At 40.8% G+C, this 25015-nt stretch overlaps 2 protein-coding genes across 5 annotated transcripts; both read right to left on the bottom strand.

Moving 5' to 3' along the window:
- Window positions 1-783: 783 nt before the first annotated feature.
- smad5 (SMAD family member 5) lies at window positions 784-11456 on the bottom strand. 3 transcript variants are annotated; one of them, XM_037077459.1, is made up of 7 exons: window positions 11301-11456; window positions 7106-7964; window positions 5121-5414; window positions 3867-3974; window positions 2336-2557; window positions 1984-2240; window positions 784-1876 (listed from the first exon to the last, which is right to left on the bottom strand). In XM_037077459.1, the coding sequence occupies exons 2-7, from the start codon at window positions 7506-7508 to the stop codon at window positions 1733-1735; spliced, it is 1428 nt and encodes a 475-aa protein (XP_036933354.1). In that variant the 5' UTR covers window positions 7509-7964; window positions 11301-11456; the 3' UTR covers window positions 784-1732. The 3 variants fall into 3 exon arrangements, with proteins under 3 accessions (XP_036933354.1, XP_036933352.1, XP_036933353.1); XM_037077457.1 differs by lacking the exon at window positions 11301-11456 and adding an exon at window positions 10761-10932; XM_037077458.1 differs by lacking the exon at window positions 11301-11456 and adding an exon at window positions 10546-10694.
- A 2025-nt stretch (window positions 11457-13481) lies between these two features.
- Window positions 13482-24553, bottom strand: ap1ar (adaptor related protein complex 1 associated regulatory protein). Of its 2 annotated transcripts, XM_037077008.1 has the most exons (10): window positions 24420-24553; window positions 22171-22219; window positions 22048-22074; window positions 21634-21659; window positions 21431-21527; window positions 21175-21273; window positions 19980-20041; window positions 19218-19291; window positions 19012-19134; window positions 13482-18686 (listed from the first exon to the last, which is right to left on the bottom strand). In XM_037077008.1, exons 1-10 carry the CDS (start codon window positions 24488-24490, stop codon window positions 18415-18417), a joined length of 900 nt encoding a protein of 299 aa, XP_036932903.1. In that variant the 5' UTR covers window positions 24491-24553; the 3' UTR covers window positions 13482-18414. The 2 variants fall into 2 exon arrangements, with proteins under 2 accessions (XP_036932903.1, XP_036932904.1); XM_037077009.1 differs by lacking the exon at window positions 21175-21273.
- Between the last annotated feature and the right edge of the window lie 462 nt (window positions 24554-25015).

Here is a 25015-nt window from a genome sequence, read left to right on the forward strand (position 1 = left end):
GTCCACTGCTCATTATTACAAAGTTGTTCTGAGTGACCACCTTTTTCATATGATAAAAACAATTCCATCTTGATGGGAGTGGTCTCTTTCAGGATGATGAGCCCCCATCCATTTAAAAGGGTTTCAGATCTCAGTTGAACATGTATGAGAGATTTTGGACTGACATGTTAAAACAGTATTCCTCACAACCATCATTAATACTCATGCAGTAGGATCAAAGGATGTTAAAAGCTGTTAAAACAAATCTGAGTCCAGGTAAGCAATAATGTGACTGTTCTGGCTTTTATGATTGAGTTTTCCGTTGCAACCATTAAGCGTTTTTGATTAAACATTTATTTGCATACCATAAACAACACTTACGAGCTGCAGCAGATTTATTGAACCTCTGAAAGCTTTACAGCGAGCAGAAATAAGCTGTAGGCTTCATGTGCTCAACATTTCAGTGATGAGAATTCACCGTTGTCCATTGCTGCTGTGGCGCTTTTATGAGTTTGCCATGGTGACATTAAGAAATTAAAACGGTAATTACAGGGTTGATTGATCATAAATTTAGCCTCTAGTTTCAATAGCAGCTATTCACGCAAGTATAATAATATAAAGACCAATATTCAATGGGAAACACTGGGTGGTGATGCGCCAGAAATCTATCATCAGTGTTTCATAAAACACAATTAATCTCTGTTTACATCTATACACATGCCTGGTAATGTGTTGGGTTACTGCTGATCTATCCTGATTTAGCACAGAGGTATAACCGGATCTTAAAAGAACAAACATAAACAATCATTGTTACCAAATAACCTGTTTATTTCACTGAGCTAATGAAGTCAATTATCTATCAACATAATGCCTTGGTACCCACGCCAAAATGTAATATGCCTCCACAAAATCCATGAGTGCACAATATTGTTAATACAGTGAGTATGGAAAATACAGTCACTCTTACTTGAACTCGAGAGTACAAACAAGAATCAATAATGATGATGTCCATTGTCTGATTATATCACAAATGACTATTTCTATTGCAATAGATGCAACATTCACGATGTTGTTAGCTTATGGCATGTTAAAACTTGTTCAGTGATTGATCTCCCATATCAAAAACTATCAGGTTGGCATACATAACCTTCTCTTAAAGGCAGTAGCTCAGTGTTCATTTCTAGCAGTAGAGACTATAAAAAGAAAGCATTTGTTATATCTGAGCCTAATGGTAAACATAGTTGTGTCTATATCTTACTGTAAATATCTGACATTGAGACAACAATGTAAGAAAAGTGTTCAGTAAAATTCCAATTCGTCTGTCGGACATAAGGCAGAGTGTAGTGAAACTTTTCTGCTTCATGAAAAACTACACAGAGAGAAATAAAAACATTTGAGAAGACAATAAAACTTGATGCAAAAACATTTGACAGATTTGGGCCGGACAATGGAGCCCTCGATTCTTGCAGGTGTTGCAGCATTGTCAAGCAGTACTGTGTCCATGATGTTACTGCCACTCAAGCATTCCCCATTCCTCTCTTTCTCCAAGGTATTCGCTTGTAACGTTACTCTGTTTCAACAACTGATTCCGGCTGCTGCTGCTGTTGAATTTCCAGCCAGAGTTCATTGTCCCTTCCCAAAGTTAAGTGTAAACAGTTCAGCCATTAAGACCACCTTAAATTATAAATCACTGAGGGGAGACAAGAAAAGTAAAAGTAGAAAGGGTCTCCCCATAGCTCCCACAGGTCCATCATTAGGACACAGAGGAGATTGGGTTCAGAGGCGAACCCATTTGTGTTAGCACCTTGTCCAGCCACTGGAGGGGTCCATGCAGATGCACCTCAATCCAGCAGGGGGTGCTGGTGACGTCCTGTCGGTGATACTCAGCTCCCCAGCCCTGTGAGGAGACGGAACAAATGAAACAAAGAGGAAAATGAGAGATGTAGAGCTGTACCTGCTTTGTGTGCCTCCTCCAGTTTTCCATTTAGTTCATGAGGGCCTTACCTTGACAAAGCTCATCCTAATGGTACACATTTTAGTAAGCTCATAAACAGCCTCAAAGCCATGGTTAACAGACTGGGCCAGAAGCTGAGCAAACTCCTGGTTGTTGAAAATCTTGAGGCTACATCCACTGGGGATCTTGCAGACAGTGGTGGGGTGGAAGCCGTGATGGTAATTACAGTTACGGCTCTGGACAAAGATGCTGGTGTCACTGAGGCACTCTGCGTACACCTCTCCTCCCACATAGTACAGGTGTACTCCTGATGAACAGAGACAAACAGCTGATGGTCAGGACAGCTGAACAAAACGAACATCTCATCAACCTCCTTTTCTTTTGTGTGACTGTTGGCCATACCTTTGCCAATGTGTCTGCGGGTGTTTTCGATTGTCGAGTTGCGGTTGACGTTGGACAGCAGTCCGAGGCAGAAGCGGTTTTTGTTGTTTGAAGGGTCGGTGAAGCCATCCACCAACACGCTAGTTGACGAGGCATGGTACGCCTCACCTACACGATTGTTGAGTTCATAGTAGACAATGGAGCACCAGTGGCTCGGCTCCTCGTACTCGACTGGTTGCACATCTAGAACATTGCACAAAAAGGTGGATAAAAATAGGTTCATTAACTGAACTGATGACATCCTCCGACACACAAAAATCTTCTAGAAGCCATAAAATAGTGATTAAGATTCATCTTACAAAGCAATAACTTTAAGAGTGCATATAGGCAGTGCAAGACTCTGCACCTGTTGCTTTATATAAATCTGTCTTTGGGTAAATATATGTTACTAGTGTACAAATGTCTACAGTGCCCATTATTAGAAAACAAAACAAGAATTTCTTCAGTTCAAGCTAAAATGAACATGAGCACACAACAAGAGCAAAGTAGCATGTTACTTATTGTTTTGAAAGTATTACATACAACGCAAAGATTAATTAGTCCAATTAAAAATCCCTTAACTTCACTGTAAAAATTTGACACTTCTTCCCCCTTCATTTTGATCTTGGGAGTTAAGGAACTACATAGAAAACTGCACCCCATCACCACCTACATCTTAAGATACTTTGCAAACATACAAACTGTTCAAAGCAATGATATGAAAACTGTTATTTTACAGATCATAACACAGAAAAGGATGCATGAGGTAATTTCAATATTAAATTCCCAGTGCAGTTTAACGTTTCAGTGCATCTGTCATTTCAGACAATAAAAAGTTAACTGTTCTACTGTAAAATACATTGCTTCCATCACATATCTTTCTCACAAGTGTTTGCTAGTCACATTTGAGGGATCACTGAAAAAACAATTTGTGTATATTGGCTGATATATAGTACTAATATCATAGTACTAATAAATAAAAATAACTTTATTTGTATTGCTTTTAAACACACAGTTACAAAGTGCTTCACATAAACAATAAAGTGCACAAATCAAAACCCTGTACATACCAAATATACAAAAATTGAGTATTGGTCAGGCTCTAACAATAAGTACTGAATCATAATCAAATATTCAACATCAACAGCCTTGGAATTGGGGCAAAAATGTGCTCCTCATTCATTTCAATGAGTCCACTGTAGTCATGTAGTGTAAAAGCTCCTGATATGAAGCTAAAGAAGCCCCAAATAAAGTTGTATAAAGACAAAAACGATCCTGGTTTCACTTCTGCAGATTTGCATTGTCAATAGTGCATTCCATTGAGCTGCAAGAACAAAATGTGCTCAGATGGAGAACATTTTCCATCGTGCCTCAATGACTATACTGTAAAGTAATGTGCCGCTTCTTGGATTTACATTAAGCCTTCAAACAGGGCTTCCTTGCTTTCACTGAGGGGTACTCTGTATTTTCTGGACATAACTATATTGTCAGTGTAATTGTGTGAACTCCTCACCTCCTCTGGCCATGTTCGGCTGCACTAGGCTGCTGCTTGTTTCCATGGACTGGCTCTCCTGGCCCAGCTGCTCATCAGGAGGCATGTAGGCTGGGGGTGGGGTGTCAGCTGAGACATTAAGAGAGCAGTTAGTGAGGATGAGACCAGTTGTTGCTGCTGGCAAATCAAGTCGAACTCACACACGTGTCTCCCTGGACTCCAACAATCATCACAGGATCTGTACCCCGGAAATGGTGTCAGATTTCACATATCCCTCACTTGCTAAGCCACATACTAGCCCATTCCCGACAGAGATGCAACATGAGCTCTGCGAGACCTCGTTGAGGCACACAGGAAAAAACAAAGGAGAAAACCTCCACTTAGATTACAGTGAGGAAATTTCCACAATAATGATGCTTGTGAGTGGAGACAATGAAAACGGGGGCTTTTCAGCACAAATGAGCCCAAATCCTAAAATCCTAAATTGCCATTAAAAACGTTTTCTGCCTGACTGCCTGCAGCCACCGGATGTGTCAGCAGATCTGGACTGGAGCAGAATAGAGCGCTAGTCACCAGACACACACAAAGCAGCAAAAACATCCACGCTCACTCACACACAAGTATAATCCAAATAAACACAGTTATTTCTCTAATACACCAAGACTGTTAGAGAGGACAGAAAGAAATGTTTCAGTGAAGTGATATTTATTCATGTTGGATGCATCTGTTCAGTCTCTAGTCAGTAACAATGAGACAGAAAGGCTGCCTGCTCCACTGAGTTAGTGGCTTGACAGCAGCCAGCAGCCCTGGCTCTGGTGGACACTGCTTAGCTGGCATTTCCTTTGTCCTCATTTAGGGCTCTAGCTTGATTTGGGCAAATGTAATAAATTGTCCTGGTTAGAGTTCTGTTACCAAGGACCTTTTTCATCCCCCTAGTGATACCAAATATAATGAATGGATTAGAAGTATTAAAAAGAAATTGTATGATATTTATTAAGTTTGAGTCATTATAAGGTACTGCACTCCAAATGTCCTTGATGCGCAAATCAAATTTTCTTGGATCTTTGGTAAATGTCTGCTGCCACTTTATTGTAAACAACTACACGATGAACACATTTTTTCCTTCCTTTACACAACTTAAAAAAAAAAAAATCACTAGAGACTCGTGTTTGTTAACTGTTAGCTTGTCTTTGGCTACATGACAGCAACAATTCACAAAAACACAATAGTTTGGCATCTTGCCCAGGGTCAGGTACACAAGTATATTTGGCATACCTGGGAGCTGGAATGGACTGGAGGGCCCCGAGCTGGCAGGAGAGTTTGGATAAGTACCACTGCTGGCAGGAGAAGGAGGATACGGAGAGTTGGGCGAGATGGGGAAAGAGCCGCCCCCACCTCCTCCTCCACCACTGCTGCTGCCGCCCCCACTGTGTGGCTGCTGGAAGGACTCTGGGAAGGTGGCGTTCAGGGGCATGTGCGGCTCATTGTGGGTGAGATTGCGGAACTGTACCAGCAAGCTGTGCTGTGGGTTGAACTCGCTGTGCCGTGGTACCAGGACAGGAGGGAGCACTGGATGGTGGAAGAAAAAGGTATGGGATAAAAATGAGCACACAGTCATGAGAAGAAAGGTATTTTCTTATCATTTAGAAAACAAATCGATCATTATAAGTTAGGAGCCATGTCTATGTCCATGGCACGCGTCTTTCACAAGAAACCCTGTTCGAAGGAGGGCTTACACTGTGCTTAAATGCCTATCCTTGTAAATTATGTATCCTTTCCATCATTAACAGGGAAATGCAGCCAGTGGTGGAAAGAGGGGCCTTTGGAGGGCATGCACTTAGGAAAGTAGCCCTGGTGTAAACACAATGTGTGTAACACGAGGTCTCTAACTACAAAATATTCTCTTCATCTGACCTGCAAAATGTTAGAAAATAATGTAACAAACTAACTCAACAATAATCAAGGGTAAAAAAACAAAGATGTTCAACTAAAGATCATATAAAATGACATAATGGAGAAGCTGAATTCATATTTCGTTTGGTATATTTGCTTAATAAAAGGGCTTAAATCCTGGCAAAACACATGCCAATTAATATTCTCTAATGCTTGTTTTTTTGGATCTAACATAAAGTCACAAATCAATGTAGGGTCAACATGTTAATATGAGGTTCTTATTCTTGTAGCCTTTTTAACAGGATGGTTTTCTTGACATTACTACAACAGCAGAGACGTGTTATTTTAACAAATTGTCTGATAAAAATACGTCTACTTCCTAACATTTTGTAAGCATTTTTATATACAGCCAGTAGGTCTTTGTTTTGTTAAACACAAAAATAGACAATCTCAACCTAAGACTTGAGACAGTTAAACATAAACATATACAAAAAACTACTCAACAACACTGCATTCCTCAAAAGCCACTTAAGACCTTGATAAAGAGATAACAGAGGTCATCCATGTTTATTTGTATTTTTAACTCTGACAAAAAGAAAAGCATGCATTTCCATAGCCTTGACTCTCCTCTCCTAACTGACTGCAAGTTTCAAGGCATCAAGCCTGTCCTCCAAACTATCCAGTTCACTTTGCTTTAAAATGACATGACGTTTAGTCTCTCCTGACCGACATGTGATCTGCAGCCTTCAACTGATCTATACAGAGGCTGGATTTCCCAAACCTGTCTAGTGTCAGAGAGGCTGTCCCCTCAGGGTCATCCCTGAGTGTATACGATGTGGTGTGTGTGTGACTGACTGACAGAGGGAGAGCTAGAGAGAGGGGGGTAGTGATGAGAAAGTGCAGTGAGTTTAGTCTGAGTGGTTTATGCATTTAGTAAGGCACTCTCTGATGCCACACCCCATCTGGAGTGCCTGAAGCATATAATCTAATAAGACTCCAAAAGAGCTAGTGATATTGATTTTCTGTGAAATGGAGGGGGTGGGCGGAACAGGCCCGTGTGATGACAGCCTCCTGACCTTTGTGGATATGTTTACCAGCTCCATGGTTTATCCAGAGCTCTAGCTAAAAGATGTGCACAGCTCCACACTACTCTGATCTCTGGTCTCATGCTGCTATGCAGTAATTTAACAAACATATACTGTTTTTTTTTCTTTAGGAGCATAAAATTGTAAACCTTTATAAAAACTATTTTTAAGTGTTAAAAAGCTAATTTACAACATCTTGTGACGTTAACATAAATAATTTGCCTAGATGAGAGTATGTGTCAAACATTAACCTGTCTATGGTAGTTAATAAAAGAAACCTACCAGGACTCTCCACTCGCTTGTAGTGATATGGGTTGATGCAGACCTCCTTCTGTTTGGAGCCAAATGGGTATTCGCACACCTCCAGGGGCTTGAGCTCGTGATGGGACTGGAGGTCGGGCCAGCGCCACACTCTGCAGTAGATGACGTGAGGCAGGCCTTTCCTGTGGGAAACCTGTAGCCGGCCATCCAGTGATCTTGGAATGGTAACACACTTGCTGGGCTGCCCAGGGCAGCTCAAAGCTTTCTCCAGGTCCTCCATGGCACCCTTCTTCTTCTTCAGCTTTTTCACCAGTGCGTCCACTGCCTTTTCTGCCCATTTCTCCTCCTCATCGCCCTGCTTCCAGCCAAGCAGGCGCTTGACCGCTGGGCTTGTGAAGGAAAAGAGACTGGACATCGAGGTCATGCTGGAGGCTGCAGTGTAGGTAAAAGGGGAGGACCTCTGTGATGGCGGTTGGTCACTCCAGGGGGGCTAAGAGGATCTACAAGCCCCCTGCTGTTGCGTTAGTTGCCAAAAACAGTGTGTGAATGTGTGGTCAACAAGAGAAACCACTTGAGTGTGTAAATGTGAGTGGGTGTGTGAGTATGAGAAGCCAGCAGAGATGAGGGGTGGGGTAGGGGAGAGGAGAGGAGGCTTTAGCCTTGTCTGACCAAGGACAGGAAGCAGGGGAGGGAGGGGAGTCAGCAAGCAGGACGCAGCTGCTGCTGCTCAGGAAGGGCCCTGCAGCAAGCTGTCCGGACTTGGGTCACCAACACTGATGGAGGGAGGGGGTGCAGGCTGCAGGAGCTGAGACCAGGACCTCTGTTGAACTGACACGATGACACCCAGGTCCTCTATGGATTGACTTGTCCAACCAGCCGTCTGCAAAACAAAAAAACAACAGACACAAGTCATGATCAGTTGCTCACTCATCTGTTTGTCATTATGTACACAGATAAACATGTGAGCATTGCTAACATTTGTAAAGAATCACATGGAAAATGTATTTTAAAATTCACTTTTGAATGAAGTCTGTATCTCAGCACAGCATGTGACAAACGCTATTCTCACTCAATGTGTTGATCAAAAAAGCCCTTTGTCCTCTTTTTGATGTGACACATCATTTCCCCAAAGAGACTCAGTCATGCTGAAATTGGGATGATGCAATTATCTGATAGTTGTTGTATGTAGAACTAGCAGACAGTCATGCATATGAAAAGACAAACATTAGTTGAGGGAAGCTCTTGCAGGCTAATAAATTGCCCCACCAACAAGTAAAGCTGGCAAGCTGCACTACCAGAGCATCTACTATGATCTCTTACATGATACATAGATCCTTGGGAAGGTAACTGTTGAACATGGCTGTCTTTATAATGCCACAAGGACCAGCATGTGCACAGTGAAAGAAAATATGAAAAAAGGAGGAAAGAGTGAAGATGTCTGCATATATGTGAGCACCACCTGTTATAATATTAATTAAGATCAAGAAAAGTGTCTACCATCAGACAGAAAAGTAAAATTACTAACCTGACAAGTTAAAACAGTAAAAAAGAAGAAAAGGAAAAAAAATTAAATGAAAAAATAACTTACTATTTCTATGTATGACCTAGGTTAGGGTTGAGATTATTGGTAATTTCTGCTTCACACAACCTTGAGTCACAAAAAGTGTAACACTGAATCATCACTTTAACAATGTATGTAACATCAGGATGACTCAAATGACTGTACCAACAAACTGATGTTCCTACCTACTAGTGTGGAGGCACTGTTTCCATCAGACTTCCTAATAAACCAATAATGAAACAAGCGATGCTGTGATATACATCACTTCTGTCCATAACATGCAGACCTAGTTCAACACATGCAGCCGGCAGCAGCTGTTTGGGGGCTTGTGAAAACGGCCTTAGTCAAAAAGGATGTGACCACAAAGAGCTGCTTCCTCCCTCATCCCATCTCTGCCCCGATCCCTCCCTTCCAGTACACAGCTGTCCAACAGCACTGCACCCACTTCCACTGCTCATTGTTCTACATTCACATGAAAGCGGAGGGAAACCTCAAGTAAGACATGTAGGCATACACAAAAACCATCAGTGTGAGTTTTTTCAGAAATTCAGCAGAAAATGTTCCAGCAGCTGTTTCCACATAACCCGATCAGTCAGAGATATGATGCAGCTAGTCCTCTTTTAGACTGATTCAGCAGTGATTCATCGCTTCATTGTGATGGGTGAGCAACGATGGGTGACAGATTTCGACAGAAGGACGTGTCCATGCTTCCTGAAACAGGCAGAAACTATTGTTTGATGAACATGTTATAGATTTAACTTGCCTGAAGGGACAACTGGATTTCCATCCGAATGACTAACCGTTCAAATAAAGCCTATCAAAGGCTGAAAATCACATAAATCTTGACCAAATAAACTTTTCACGAAGTCACGTTTTGAGAGGGGGCTGGGGGGAGAAGTGAACCTCCTGACTACTGATCACTGCCTGAATTAACTACTGTGATTGGAGATGATTTGTGATCCGTCATAAGGAAGTCACATGCGGTTCATCCTCTGAATTCCTGAGCATATGGATGATACATCTACAACAAAGAGCATGTCCGACATATTTTGGATGTTGAAGAATGCCAGCAGATAGACACACTGTACGATCACAGCCTTTGTAACTACATATAACTTTTGTTCGGATGAAAATACATGCACAATTTTCAGATATTTTATGGTTCAATATCACAGGGTGCTTCCAACTTAAGATAACATGCCAGAAGACTATCTGGAACAATGGCAGTCGAGCCTAATTGAGAATATTCTTTTTAGGATCTTTGCAAATGCCTGAAACACTCCATACCAATTGTAAAAGAAGCAAACTGGAGGAGGTAAACAACACAAAAACATCTGAAATCACTGGTAAATTGGCCTGTTGTAGTAGTTTTTCACATTCTCAGTCATACTAATGCCGTCATACTCATTTTAAAAACGTCTCAACTCAAGACAACTAAAGAACAATCCTTTGGCTTACTGCCTGAAATGCTTGACAAGCATAAAGTACACAAGAACAGACAATATGGAAGAGCGACTCGGTGGGTAGTAGCGAAGCACCCCCCACCCAGAGAAAGCGAGAAAAGGGATTCAGAGAGACGCCTCTGACGTTAAACAAATCCCCAAACAGCAGTAAAAATAGCTTTTAGTGCTGCTCTAATTAAACTGTACCACGAAGACACGCCGTCACAATATAACACATTATCTGTGACACGTTAGCTAGCCCTGGCATGTAGCAGCTAATGGAAGTAACCTCGAGAATTTGCTAACTTAGCTTAGCTAACGCGAAAAGAATACAACTGGTTTAGTTTAAACTTTTAACCAAACACGTCAGAACAACTACCGCGATGTAATTTAAGAGTCTGGTGTTTTTAATCAGCGTTTCCTCTTTAACATAAACCTCATGCGCCATCGTTTCCTACCTCTTTACGGTTAGCCAGAGCTACTTCACCCTTCCTCCTCTTCCTCCATTCCAGAAACTTTTTTGAACTTCTCACAACTGAAGCTAAGCTATGCTAACCGTTAGCCCAGCCCTCCGAGGGAAAGTGGCGAGCCCAGCGTACCCTGCTGATGTAGCGCACTGGAGTTAACTTCTACTCTGCTAACGAAACGATTCGACTCTTGTTCAGTCACCTACCTTCTAGCAATGCGCCCACGCCATGCTCATGAGATTTTCTCGTAACGTTTGAGCGCCACTTCCTACTTTCCTAAAGGATTTCTCTGGTTTTTCCACCGCTTCTTCCCTCCGACTCCCCGTGCCATGTCCTCCAGGTCCTGGACACAAGTAAACTGGAGAGGCGGAGCGCATATCCCTCCGCCTTCGCGACAAACTAGTGCCCGCTCCAGTGTTACAGCTGAGGCGCGTTTGGATACTTACTGCCTCAAACGTAGTAACATAGCATGAGCCTTATGAGAGCTGTTTTATATTATGTTCCAGTGGCAGCACATACAACTTCTGACCTCTCAAACGCATTCATTCGCTTGCCTAGTTCGCGCATGGAAAAGAAAAAGTTCCAAGTGGATAAACTCTTTCCACCTTTAACAGTTGTGTCTGCATTATCACCGTTATAAACTCCGCATGTTACAACAGCAGCTGGACCATTACCTTAGAAAAACACCATCAAAGTTCATTTAATTACGTGTCTGATGCTCTAATGTGTGAAGTTGGAGTTCTTACGATGGTCGTGCTGCGGCTCTGGGACGTCTCTCAAGTCGCTGGCTCCACTCAGTCTGGAGCGCTGCGGTCTGTTGTGTATTGTTGTCCTTTGTAGTCGCTTGTTCGAGGCTGCGGCTCTCCCCGCGACGTTAGTCTGTTTAACTTCAGTTAAACAAACGAATTAATACTATTCCGCACCCATTTCCGTACACAACATGCCCCCTGTCTGGAAGGATAATGTTGGGAGTGCAAATTCTTCCTCCATTCTGCAGAGTCCAAATGAGCTGCAGTGTCCATGTTCGACCACCAGTGGGCGACCTACATCCAGACTGTGACTGTGCACTTACTACTGGCACTATTAAACTTTTCTATTTCTTCAAGTGTTTGATGTAGAATACGTTTTATACTTATTCTTTCCTATGCCATTACCAGTCTCAACCTTAAATCTTCTATATTTTTTCATATCTTTATATAGCAAGGTCAGTTCCTTCATGTGAAAACCAACTTTGCAATAAAACCACTTCTTGATTCTGAGCTGTGGACGAATGGCTTAACCATACCTTAATGCATTTCCTGAAAGATATCTATTTTTATATCATTTAAATTAACTACACATTTTCATAAACCGGCGATCTATAGAATTAAATAGTTGTTTACAAGCGATGTAGTTCTTCCAAGAGCCTTTATGGGAGGTTTAAAAGGCTTTGTAGTTGTTTTTGCCAAATGTGCCAATGAGGAGCCATCAGGGGCCCCTTTCCACAAATGATTATTGGGACCGTTTGCCTGATGGTGCTCCTCGACATGACTACTCATGCAATTTACAAACTTTCCAAGACCTGGAATTAACTGATTTTTATTCTCGCAACTTTCTGTCCTTTCCAGACCTTTGTGGGACCATTCCCTTCGGAAATTCTCATCTTCTATATGCTGTATGTCATTGTTGAAAGGTGGACAAACACTTAGTAACCTAAAGATAAAGAGGTGGCTGCACACATCTTCCATTAGCTGTAAGTCATGCTTGTCTGTTTATGGAATTAGGTCATCGTGAGTGACACAGATTGACATCATCAGACTATGTGTCATATTTTCACACATGATTACAGCAAAGATGCTCTCTTATGAACAATCTATGTCTGTACCCATTTTCCAATTCATGAGAGAATAAGAGAAATGCACCAAATGCAACGATTTCACTTGCCTCTGTCCAGTCTGTCCGCTACTTAAGTTATGGTGAGAATAAATACATTGAAATAATAAAACTGTTCCTAGAGGACAGTTTTTCTGGAGAGTTAAGCTTGAGCACACAAACTGGAGCAGGGCTTGGCTTTTACTTCACAGATACTCTATTTCAACCAAGGCTAAAGAGGCCCATTTCACAGTTTCACATAAAACTGTGTTGTTACTAAATTTACAGATATTGATATGTCTTGTATCTTTTTTCTAATTTCTTTGAACATACTTTGTCTACTCACATAGTTTGTTTCTATAATAATCCATATGATAGAGATCTTGAGTATATGATCAGTTTCATCATACTGTATTGTTAAATTCTTTATTCACAAACAAAAAGTCTCCAGAATTTCTGTTTTTTCCCAAAGTATAAAGGTAAAACGAAAAAAAAAACAGCAAAAACTAAACAAGATGACTTAGGCACCAGTTTTATCTTAAAACTAGATTCGCTGCAATCAAGCAAAATCTGCTGGAAGCATTACATCTTGTTGTAAATAATCAAAATATAGTTGCAATAGGAGGAAATCTTCATCAGTGTATGTGCTTTATACTCGTATTAGATCAGTGTTCACTCAGAGCATCAGGAGTAAGGAGAGTTGACGCTGTGCTCCATTTTTCTTTTAAGTCTCCAGAATATCTTTCTATTACTCTCCCCATCACACACTCCAGTAGCCTCTGTAAGAAGACAGAGATGTTGAGTTCAGATATAAACAGTAGAAGAATTGATCACCTGCTATTTTTATAACAACAGAGCAGACGAGGCCGTGACAGCTCTGATGCCACAGGGTTGCCGCAATGCAGCTCACAGTTTACATTGATCATATTAGATATTCACAATGAGCAGTGATGTAGTGATGGAGAGCTGATACTGGAAATCACACGTAACAAATACAAACCCTGGCATCAAGTAAAGAAAACAATGAACTGTATCTCTTTCTAATGGAAAGAAAACACACACAATGACAACGCAAGTGTGCAAAGACAACTTTTATTACCAGAAAAGTCCAAGCTGCAAATGAAGAATGCATCAACTTGTAAAGCTACTTCAAGTGCAAACGTGTAAACAAAACTAATTCACCCCCCAAAAATCCACCATGATAGGGCTGAATGTGACAAATTCCAGATTTGTGGCAAATGTCCTTGCAGTGAGCACCACCAACAGTGTGACGAGTGACTACAGTGGACACGTACTTCAACTTAAAAAAAACCACGTTTAAGTGCACAGAAAGAAACTGCATCCCCCTGTTTCATTCAAGGTCCAGGGTGCAGGATTAAGTAGCCTCTAGCAGCAGACGTTGCAGATTGGAAGACCCCTCTGAATTAACTGCAACTGTGATTGGAAATGATTTGTGATTTGTTTTAAGGAAATCATCTGTGGTTCATCCTCTGAATTCCTGACACCCCTCGTCTCCTCTTCCCCTACGGCTGGCTCTAGGGTCATTAAAACACAACGATTCTTAGTTCCAGGTGATTATACACTAATGTTAATGTAATTATTAATATTATATTACACTTCTGCTTGTAGAGCTGCCTTTAAATCCTACACACTGGACCTTCAACTGCTCATTGTTACCTCGTAAAGGGCGTGACTTACCCCATCTTCCACCAATGTATTGAACATACAGAAATCTAACAACTTGAGTTATCCCATTCCTTCATATATCTCAGAGGAGATCACCTGGTTTGACAGATGATCAGGGTAAATAATCCTTTTTGATTTGATTCAAACTTTTTATTCCGTTTTGTGTGTCGAACTTTTCCTTGACTGTTCAGCCACAGTGTCTGTGGTGGACCTGTAAACTAGTCAAGTCTTCTGCTCACTTCTTAAACCAGAAAAAAAACATTAAATGCATCATTTCTTTTTCACAGAGGATTTTTCACAGCAGGCACACAGTGTTCAGAACAGCTCATGAGTAATGCACTGACAGGAAGTTGAATCACTGCTGTATTTTAAACACAGAAAAATGGGACTTTCGGTTTTGTGAAATTTATCACAGATTATCAAGAGTCCATTTCTGCATCTTGAAACAACGAGATAAAGAGACACTTCCAAAACTGAGTCGGGCAGATGAGGATTATGATGGTCTGCGGGGAGCTCCATCAGGACAGTAAAAAGCTTTAAGTAGTAAAGGTCACTTCAGAGCTGCCTGCTGCTGGCTTTGTGTTGCTTTTAGAAATAAGTCTGTGCTGCATGAGCTGTGACCTGTGTGTGAAAACCCTGCTGTTAGTTACTTTAAGACGATCTGTCAATTTCTTGAATCAACTCTCAACTCTGCACTGTATCTTGTACTATTTGCAGGAACTTCCATGATCTATTTGCTGAGAATCAGAGGTTGCCCCATTGCTCTCTGAAAGCACATTAATATAAGAAACTTCTAGTTACAGAGATATTTAACCCTTGTAGAGCACTTAAAGGTCCACTGGAGGAAGTTTTATTTTCACCCGTGTCCATTTGTTTGTTTGTTGGTTTGGATTTGTTGGATTACGCAAAAACTACTGAACAGATTTCCATCAAACTTGAATGGGGGATGAATCTTAGCCCAGAACAGACCCCATTAACTTTTGGTACAGATTCGGATAAAGGGAGGGATCCAGGAATTTCTTTCTAAATTTCTTTACAGTGTGACAGGGTGTTTTTCAACATTTTTTCTCAGGTAATACTGCACAGGTGAGTGAGTAGGACTTGATGCGGATCCTAGAAGTTAAAATCATGCTCAAGCAGCTATGGGTTGACTGTTGAGTTTAATATAAGGTGCGGGTGGAGGTATGTGCTCCACTGAATGCCATTCTAGTTTGTATTGTGATGCAACTTGATTTATGTACGGTCTGTGGTTGTCTACAGCCCGTTCCAACAAATTATCTCTGGTTCTTGATTCGGTTTTGGTGTAATTCAGTGAAACAGCTCGTATCGGAGGGCTTTGAACAATAACCTCTAGAACATGACGGGCCCACTTTGGTTTGCACTTTGGTTAACACATTTATTTTTGGTTGAAATTTACCAGCTGATTCAAAATCAGAATTATGTGTGTGAACAATTCCATCATGGTGGAAACTGGGTATAAAGTCAAAAGTTATTTTGGTCTGCCTTCTATGAGTGTTGTACTTCCCGTTGAAAATGACAAAACCCACACAAACTATTTACATCCAGCAACAGCTCACAAGACTGATGAAATGGTGGATCCGTTAAAAAAGGGGAACTAAATGGTGCAGTATGTAAGAATTGGAATCTTGACATATTTCATAAAAAAATGGGGCAGTGATTCACCAGAATAAGTGCCAACCACTGACTACCCTTAGCTAATTAGCTCCATTAGCTGTGCAGTTAGCAGTACAGACTGAGAGCTCAGAGGACTGGGTGAGAGCTGCTGTTTATATGGTTTATATGAAGACAAATGGCTAGTCAAGAGCTTTGGATCGAGATGGAACAAGGCTAGCTGGTTAGCAAGCGAGCTTCTTTTGGACATCATAATGTCATGTATGTTATTTTGTCACATTCTGTTGATACCTTTAGTTTATTTTGTAAATCCTCAACTAAAATTCGTACATATTGCACCTTTAAAGATGTATCAACTCCTGCTGTACGGGACACCCCATGCCCATTTGACATTACAGTGTGATGTAATGCGATGTCAATACATTTTTCTAAATTTTATTTTTTTTCTCTTAGGCTCAGTGTGACAAGGAATGTTCAGTTACATGTTGTTGTTTTGTTTTTGTTTTTTTCGTACAGAAAGTTACAGTGATTAATCAGAGATCATGTCATCACAGCAAAACATAATAATCAAATGTGCTCAAAACAATTCATCATTAAATTACACTCTGCAAATCAACCCGTGTCTCATCTACACACTCCTACAACAGTGCACAGTTGTCCGATCGGTTTCCTCTTCTCACAAGTGAATCAGTTCAGTGAATGTCTAACAGCAAATTAAAGATCTACACCTCACGAGTGAAATCAGTGAACTACTTTTGATTCAAATAGATTAAATAATCAATGTCAGACACTCATGCTTGACTGTACCTGGTGGATATAAAAATTATGTAACATACAATAACTAGAACGATGTAAACAGCAGCATTGGATCAATTATAGAACATGACTTTTTCATGTTTGGTTCTTTTCTTTTTTTCATCCAGACTCCATGAAATATCAGCAGTAATCAATTAACAGATCATGATCTGTCAATGTTTTAGTTGAGTGGTTTCATGTCAGATTAAATACATTTTACTTATATTTAGTGAAGGTTGTCTCAGATTAAGTTCCACCATTTTTTTTATTGAACAGTTTAATCATTTTGCTTTTTTGCCCAGTTGTTTTGATTTATAACTTACGTGAAAAATGTTAGTGCCACCCAATTATTCAATTATTGCTAATAGCAGCTTTTTAAATGTCAAGATTTTTCATTTCCATATGGTTTCATACTTTCAATTAAACCATAAAAAAAGAGAAAATTACTGGTATTTCAGGACAGTATAGAAGCTGGCAAATTATGAACAAGACCTTCCTATTTGCAGTATGTTTTATTCCAAACTTGGAAAAGACCTGCGCAAAGACCTGCTGTCCTTAATAATCCGTAATATAACCTGTAATGTTTATGATGAGGACGTCATGGTTCCTGGCAATGATATTGCTATTCTGTGCTATTGATTTTGACATAAAAAAGATATAATAATATAATCTGTCAAAAAAAGACAAGAAAAAGGCTTGTTTGAAACCCAGATGTCCAAAAGCAGACGAAGAGGAGTCAATGCATGTGCTTAATTACATTGTTTTATAAAAAAAAAAAAAAAAATTCTCTGTCCACTAACGGAAATGTGTAAATTTAGAAGCACAAAACTATTGATCTTACTACTGCAAAAGCACAGTGAAAGCGTTTTTCATGCTTGGACTTCTTTAGTTTCATTTTTCTGAACACAAGGTTGTTAGCCCTGAGAGGTGGACACATTCAATCAGATATGAAAGCTGTTTGGAGCCTGGAAGCTATTCTAATTACTGATCTATTAAAACATGAGAAACAGTCCCCTACCGGCAACATTAATCTGCATCATATTAGGCCTTCCAGTACTGTGGTGACTGCAATGAGGTCAGCTTTCTCGTCATAGTGCATGCAGCATATCACAAAATGAGTGCCATGCACCCAGGCAATGTTTATTGTGGATTACTGTCAATCAAACAGTTTGATGTTGTGCAGTCGATCCAAGATTCAGAAGAGCATTTGAGGATAAGATAATATCACCAGCCCAGATCCTGGAATCAGCAGCTGTGGCATGGTTATATATCATACGTTCCTTTTTTCCCCAATCATGCAGGTTTATAAAACTGAAGAGACATTAGAGGAGATTTTGGAGGTTTTTGTGACTTGTGACCACTGACAAAGGCACTGGCCTTAGCGGGACTTAGCTGCAGGCGGTGCCCAGGTGCTGGTGGCTGTCAACTGCTGCTAAACAGTTAGAACAGGTCAAATGTAGAGGACAAGTTTCCAGACAGGAATTTGAAATATACAAGTTACACACCATGTCCCCACCACCTAAAGCAGCACTCTGCATTCAAGGCTCCCCTCGCAGCAGCTTGGCAGCTTCTGTTTGATTGCCTTGATGCTGTGCATTGAGAATAAGCACTCACTTAACACCTTGTCATATGGTAATGGATGGAAACTGATCAGTTGAAGTTACAATGCATAAAATGGTCGGCTAATTTGGCGAATGAAGGCACTGAAAAAATGAGTATTTGATAGAAACATCACTACACTGTGCAGTAGTGAAGAGAAACACAACATATTCCCGCAGCATAACAGTCTCATGTCACAGAATATGAAGAGCAAGTACATTTCTGTTTCATGAGGCGAAAAGCTGGTGAGCTTCGACATGAAGTGGACACAACAAACGTCTCCTTTGGTGCTGGACACTATCTGTCCTGGTTGTCCAACCTGAGGCTGCAGTCCGACGTGTCCTCAGACGGAGTGTCTAGGACAGGGTTGACAAACCCTTCAAATTCAGTGTCTGCATTGTCCTCTGGATGTGTACTCACAAAATCATTCTCCCACTCCAGCGCGTTGGAGTCCTCGGAGGCTGAGGTCGGCCCGCTGTTCATCTGCTTGCTGCCAGGCCTCAGGGCTGCGCGCAAGATGTCCTCCTCCGTCCGCGACCTCTCCCAGGCTGGAAGAGCACGATTGATTCCTGTGATGCAACGACACCAGCTTTCAGTCTGACAGCAGGAGTCTCAAGTCAAAACTGCTGCAGGCAGTGATCCAGGTAACCTGCTTCTACCCAAGACTTTCAGAACAAAGTTTAAACTTTTCTTAAACTAATCTTTAATCATGGTCAGAGCTGAATTGAGGGTTCACTGTCAGGCTTGTAATACAATAAACACAAGTAAACAGGCAGTCCCTGTGAAGCTGGCGATGACAATATCACAGTGCTCTGCCTTTGAGCAATAACATCATAGCCCTGGTTTGGTGGCAAGAGAAAGATTTCCAATTTGAGCAAAAACATTAACCCTCACCTTCCTCGTCCTCCCACTCCAGATCCAGTGAGGTCCCGTCGTCGTTGGTGGAGCGTGTCTTGGTAGTGAAGTCCCAGCTGCACTCTGTGTTAGGAGTCACCACGTTTGTGTCAGAGGGCAGTCCTGGAAACAAAGTAAAAAAGTATTAACACAGAAAGGAGTACACCCTGACACTGACACCTGCCTGAGTTACATGGTTGACTTACTGTTGCTCCTGAAAGCCTCCGACTGGGCTTTAACATTCTGGAGGTAGACGTCAAAATCCTCCCCAGAGGCTTGTCTGGAAGAGACCACGACAACAACAGAACTGTAAAAGCAGCCACTCACAGCTTTGACACAAAATTAGTTGGCCTGAAAATATTCCTCCAACTAAGGTTTTCCAGGTGTCTACAGGAATCAGACACTGTTGAAGTTCTCTTTAAAACTAATTTGAAAAATATTTTTGGACAAATCTTTTTCTTATTCAAGTATTTCATGTACATACAGTTAAGCAGTTTACTGTATGTGGTCACCAGAGGTAGGTTTTATGTGGAAAGATGGCTGTTAAAGTAAGTTAGGTTAATTCTGTCAGCAAGTACGTGCAACAATAAATTAAAAAGACAGTATTAAGCGCACAATAGCTTGACTTATTTTTACAGAAATACTACACTCAGCTTTGTTTGCGCAGTGAGAATTAGATAAGAATTGACTTCTGAGACTGGATACCCTGTAGCGCTAAAACATCTGTTCTGCAGCCTACACACTGCCTGACTGCTGCAGCCAGCTGTGTGCTCACATCATCAAATCAATGCCTCTGTTTGGAGATTAAAACAAGAAATTTGCAAGATCCCTTTAAATACATCCAGAGTTGTTGTCTATTAAGTGTTTCTACTTTAGTTGGCCTAATAGAACCTGTGCTGAACCTCATGACTGTGGCACGTGCTCAGCTAAACAACAATCCTGTTGTCTAATGAACTTCAGTCACTCACTTTCTTTGCTGAGTTTCACCTCCGGAGCCATCTGCTCTGCCCCGTTTCCTCTGGGCAGACAGCTGTGAACAAGATCAAATGAAAAAAATAATCACATCTTTCCATGATCAAAAGACAAAGTATGTTAAAATTCAATAAACTCTGAGCAATCTTAGTTTGAGCAAATAACTTGTGAAAAGTGAACTATTAGGCCTTTGTATTTTCTTCCTTTCCTTCTGTGTGTTATATATCTGTATGTAAAAAAAGTCATGAAAATTAAGAGGGTCAAAGTCCGCCCCAACAGAAGCTCTTCTCTCCCACCTTTAATTCTGTGGCTTTATGACAACAAACGACATCATCGTGTCACACAATTGTATTATTAATGCCTACATTAATGGAAAAATTTAAGCTAACTGGAAGCTAAAAACACAACAGAGCCGACCAAAGCACAGTGAGAACCTCAAAAAGAGCATATGTCCCCTTTAACAAAACAAAGCAACATCAGAGAAGCAGTGAGGTGTTGGGTGAAAAAAAAAAGAAAAAAAAACACAATATTAGCAGAGTTTTGTGTTTTCAGCCCCATTTTCATCTTAAATAATATATAAAAAGTCATTTTCCTCCAGCCAGCCTTTCCCTACACAGTATATGAAATATTGAGCAACAAGTCTTGCTGAAATATTATATCATATTCCTACAATCTAGATTTCTGTCTTAATAATGTGTAGACTGTAATTAGTGTACAAGCCAGGCAAAAGAAAGAGTATTTTTAGCGGCCTGGCCTTCTCGTTTCCTCATTTCACTCCTAGTAATTACTAAAAAGGTTCATAGACATTTTTATGTGTATTGGCTCTTTTATCCTTCTGTATATTCTGCAAACTCTACTGAATATCACTGCATCCTGAAGTGCCTGACTCAAATCAGTGTGTTATCTTTTACCTCTCTATGATAAAGAGACTGCGATACCACAGCTATGATGTGTCTAAAGGATTAGTAAGAATGCCAACAGGTCTGATGGTTTGTCAGGTAAATAATGCACTGACACAGAAAAATGTGGACAATGAGGACAAAAAGAAGACAGGAAACGGAGAAAATGTCACTGTGTCCTTTTAAAGACTGGGAAGCCTCTGCCTGCTCAGGGCCAGCAGGTTAGAGGAGAAGTTGTTTAAGCCAAGCCGTAAGTCAAACTGGCAGAAGGGAGCGCTCAGTGCCGCCTCACCTCCTTCAATTTGTGTTCACGAGCCAACCTGGAGGCCTCACGCTGGGCGGCATTTCTAGCCTCCTCTTCTAGCCTCAACTTCTCCTCTTGTGCCTCTAACTGAAGCAGAAATAATGAAATGAAACAAACACAAAAGACACAAAACAGAAAATTACCAAACAGAAAAAACAATGCAGCAAACTAAAAATAAGCAAAAGTAGGTCTAAAACACAAAATGGAATAACGGGGGGGGACTGTTCATTTCAAATTGACTTACCTCCACTTGTAGCTTCTGGTCGATCAGCCTCTGTTTGTCTGAGATGGCAGCGTAGCGGTGCTCTTTGAGGTGCTTGATCTCATCTTCACTGATGGGCCTGATAAAAGAACAAACCACACTTGTTCAAAATTGGTCCTGACATATTTTTCTTGTAAAAGAATCCTCATGGTTACTTGTTTTTAGATTCACAGGGGACCTCTTACCTCGGGCAGGACTGTGGACTCTCTGCCTGCAAAGCAACAAACAACATTTCACCACAGAGCAATGTGAGCTGAATATTCTCTGCGGCACGGTTTCACTCATGTGCTACCAGTCTGGGATGGAGACAGTAATTGAGTTAGTCCCTGACTGCTGTATCGCAGTGATGGGTGTGCTGTGGTGCACCCATAAACTTCAGCCCATCAGTGGTGGGTGGAAGTGAGGAGGGAGGGCCAGCATAATGCAGCTTATAATTAGACTATGCGTCTTATAAAACAGTCTATTACATTGTAATTTATTCTGAAGCAGTAAAACAATAATAGAGTTGAGAGAAAAGTCTCCAACAATGTTTTCCTTAAACTTATTTACTGAAAGCTCTTATATATGTTAACTTATGGTAATAACATGTTCAGACCTACCTCATCGCTCTCCACCAGATTTTCAAACTGCAAGATGAAAAGTCACAGTTAGATATAAAATCATTGAGCTGCACAGTCATCATTAATAAAGGAAAACAATACGAGTAAATGAAGGACTCGTACCTCTATTGTGTAATGCTCCCCTGTTGTACTGCTTCTGAAGTACTTTGACCTGTATGAATAATTAAAAGAGCAGAACCAAACAATGATATAAACCTGATAAAGTCCTGTCTTTTCAAGGAGATGGTGGCTTAACGATTTATTTATTCTGTATATGAGATGAATTATGATTACACGTTGACATCTAATACATTTTGTGATTAGAACTGAACAGCTGTTGAGTAAAACCAGTATTAGATATGTGGCACTTTGGTCAATATCTATTGACACAGACAAGATTTTGATAGTGTTTTTTTGTTTGTTTGTAATTTTTTAACTATTCAGGCTGTTTGAATTAGATTTTGGATATTGTTAGATCCTGATATGGCACAAGAGTTGTCTTCTCCTGGATTTAAAGGGTGTAATTTTCTGATTTAGTAGACTGTTCTATTTGACTTTACCCACTTAGACATTACATGAAGATGCATTGATGCGTTTTATGCTCAAGAAGTAAATTGACCAATATGCCTAATTATCAAAGACTGTGATGAGTAAAAAGGATATTGAAGGGTTCTGATCACAGTGACTCTGAAAATGAAGATGTGTCCCAAGCATTTGATGTTGAGGGCAGTATTTTTGTCCCAAATGTTGAATTACACCAGTTGAAGCTGAAGCAGAAGCAAAGTGTACAGAGCGATGTTGCAATGACCACAACCCTGTGACTGATCGTGACTGTGCAGCATGTATAAGACATTTTCAACTTTCAAATGAATGAACCAAATCTGTTTTTTGTTTTTTTTTTATGTTAAAATAATGTTTTGATAATCTTCATAAATACTTACTGGCTCTCTACATCACCAGGGTATGTAGAGTTAAAGAAAGCTGCTGCTGAAAACAGTTTTTTCATTGCTTTGACTTGTAACAGCAAGAAACACACAGGTGTAACTAATCACCTTCAAATTGGATTGGTTCAAATTAGGACTGAACAATATGCCAGACAAAGTCATTGTGCAATTATTTTGGACAGATATTGCGATAGGAGTCATGACTTTAATGTGAATGGTTTTTGCATTTCATTTTCACCGAAAATAATAGATCAGTACATGGTTTGATTGTTGCTAGGGGTCTGTAAGATGTGTGTTCCCTTAGTTGATTTGTAGGCAGGAGCATCTTTGTGACACCACAATGCTTATTGTTACACAGATTACCTTTAGAAAACAAAATTCAGCTTCCAGGATTTAGATATTGCACCTGGCCAGATTATGATTTTGATATTTAAATTAATTGTTTAGTAATGCAAGATGCCAGGACCCTGACAAAGGTCGACCTTAACTGAGGGCAGTCGCAACTACCATTATTGACCTGTGCTTTTCCTATCAAAATCTCTACAATGATATTGATTTATAATTCTGTTATGTCGCTCTCACTGTGACTTCACAGTAGCAGGTGTTTCTCTTTTGACAGGTGGTGGGACTGCTTCTGAGTCATAACTAACTTACTCCTTTGCTCATTATGTCATAAAATTAAATGTGAATCAAGGTTTGAGATGTTCTAGAAATACATTCTAATTTCAACTCTATCCTCTTCTTTTTATTTTTTACCATTTTACCATGTTATCCATCCATCCAAATAACCAATAACCACACTACATTATAACCTCCACTGTATGCGTGAATACATGGAAATGGTGACTTAATGTGACACAACAGTCCTTCAGTCATCTGAACAAAGCACAGGGCCAAGTCAGACTAAAAAACATGAATTATTAACATTACATTGAGTGACATGACGGCCTGTAAGAGAACGCACGGGACGGACAACTGTATTTATCAGGAATTAGATTCAGGACAGGCTGAACTACAGAGTCCACATATGAGCCACAGTCCCTGTCAGAGACCTGTTCAGCAGCCCTGCCTCAGTCCGCCTGTGTGACTCGCTGAGCTGCACGTCCAGACTGCTGACAACAGGGGTGGGGTCTTCATGGCTTTTGGCAGGTCAGACCCCTCAGAGACCGTAACCAGAGGCTCACTGACCGGCCTCCATGTCTCACCAGGCTAACACACAGAGCAGCCACAAGGTCTCAACACACACACACACACACACACACACACACACACACACACACACACACACACACACACACACACACACACACACCAGTCTACGGCTAACCAACTTTTAAGCTAACGCTAGCAGTGACCGGAGCCGCTGGTTTCAGACGAGGCTCTTATGCTAGTTAGTTAGCTCCCTCGGCTAGTGCCATGTTTACTTACCCGCCTCCTCTCTGGATCCTGCTGGTTTCTCTCCTGAAGAGCCCGACACAATATGCCCAGCAGTTACCCATCGCATTGTCAGATATCCCTGTTATCTAGCTGCCCAGCTAGTAGTCTCCTGACAGCTGCTGGTGCTTCTGGTGTGGGTAGCTACATCTCCAGGTCCTGTCCTCCTCCTGCTGCTGCTGCTGCTCCTTCCACTTCCTCATCCTCCTCCTTCCTCTCCGGGTGATGACAGAGCGCACACAAATGTTCAACACCACCACCTGCCGTACGGCAAACCTGTTCAACATTTATTAACGTACGTCACTCTGAATAGTCGTTCAGACTCTGTGATAAAGTCAAAATGTGTATTCAAGATATCTGACATCATTTTGACATTTACAGTAAGTGCTTTTACAAAAATGTCATCAGAAAAACTCCAAATATAAGAGCTTATACATCAAAATACATCATGTCTTAACTAAAATGGACACCTCGTTCCTTCAGGTGTAGTTTTGGGAGAAGAAACTACTTATGAAATCTCATATCTCAAATATTTGTTTTTTCCTTACCTGAAAAATCCAGCTGGTCTCAGTGGACAACAAGGTTTCCAG

This window comes from Acanthopagrus latus, chromosome 18 (assembly GCF_904848185.1).
Source record: "Acanthopagrus latus isolate v.2019 chromosome 18, fAcaLat1.1, whole genome shotgun sequence".
NCBI lineage: Eukaryota > Metazoa > Chordata > Actinopteri > Spariformes > Sparidae > Acanthopagrus > Acanthopagrus latus.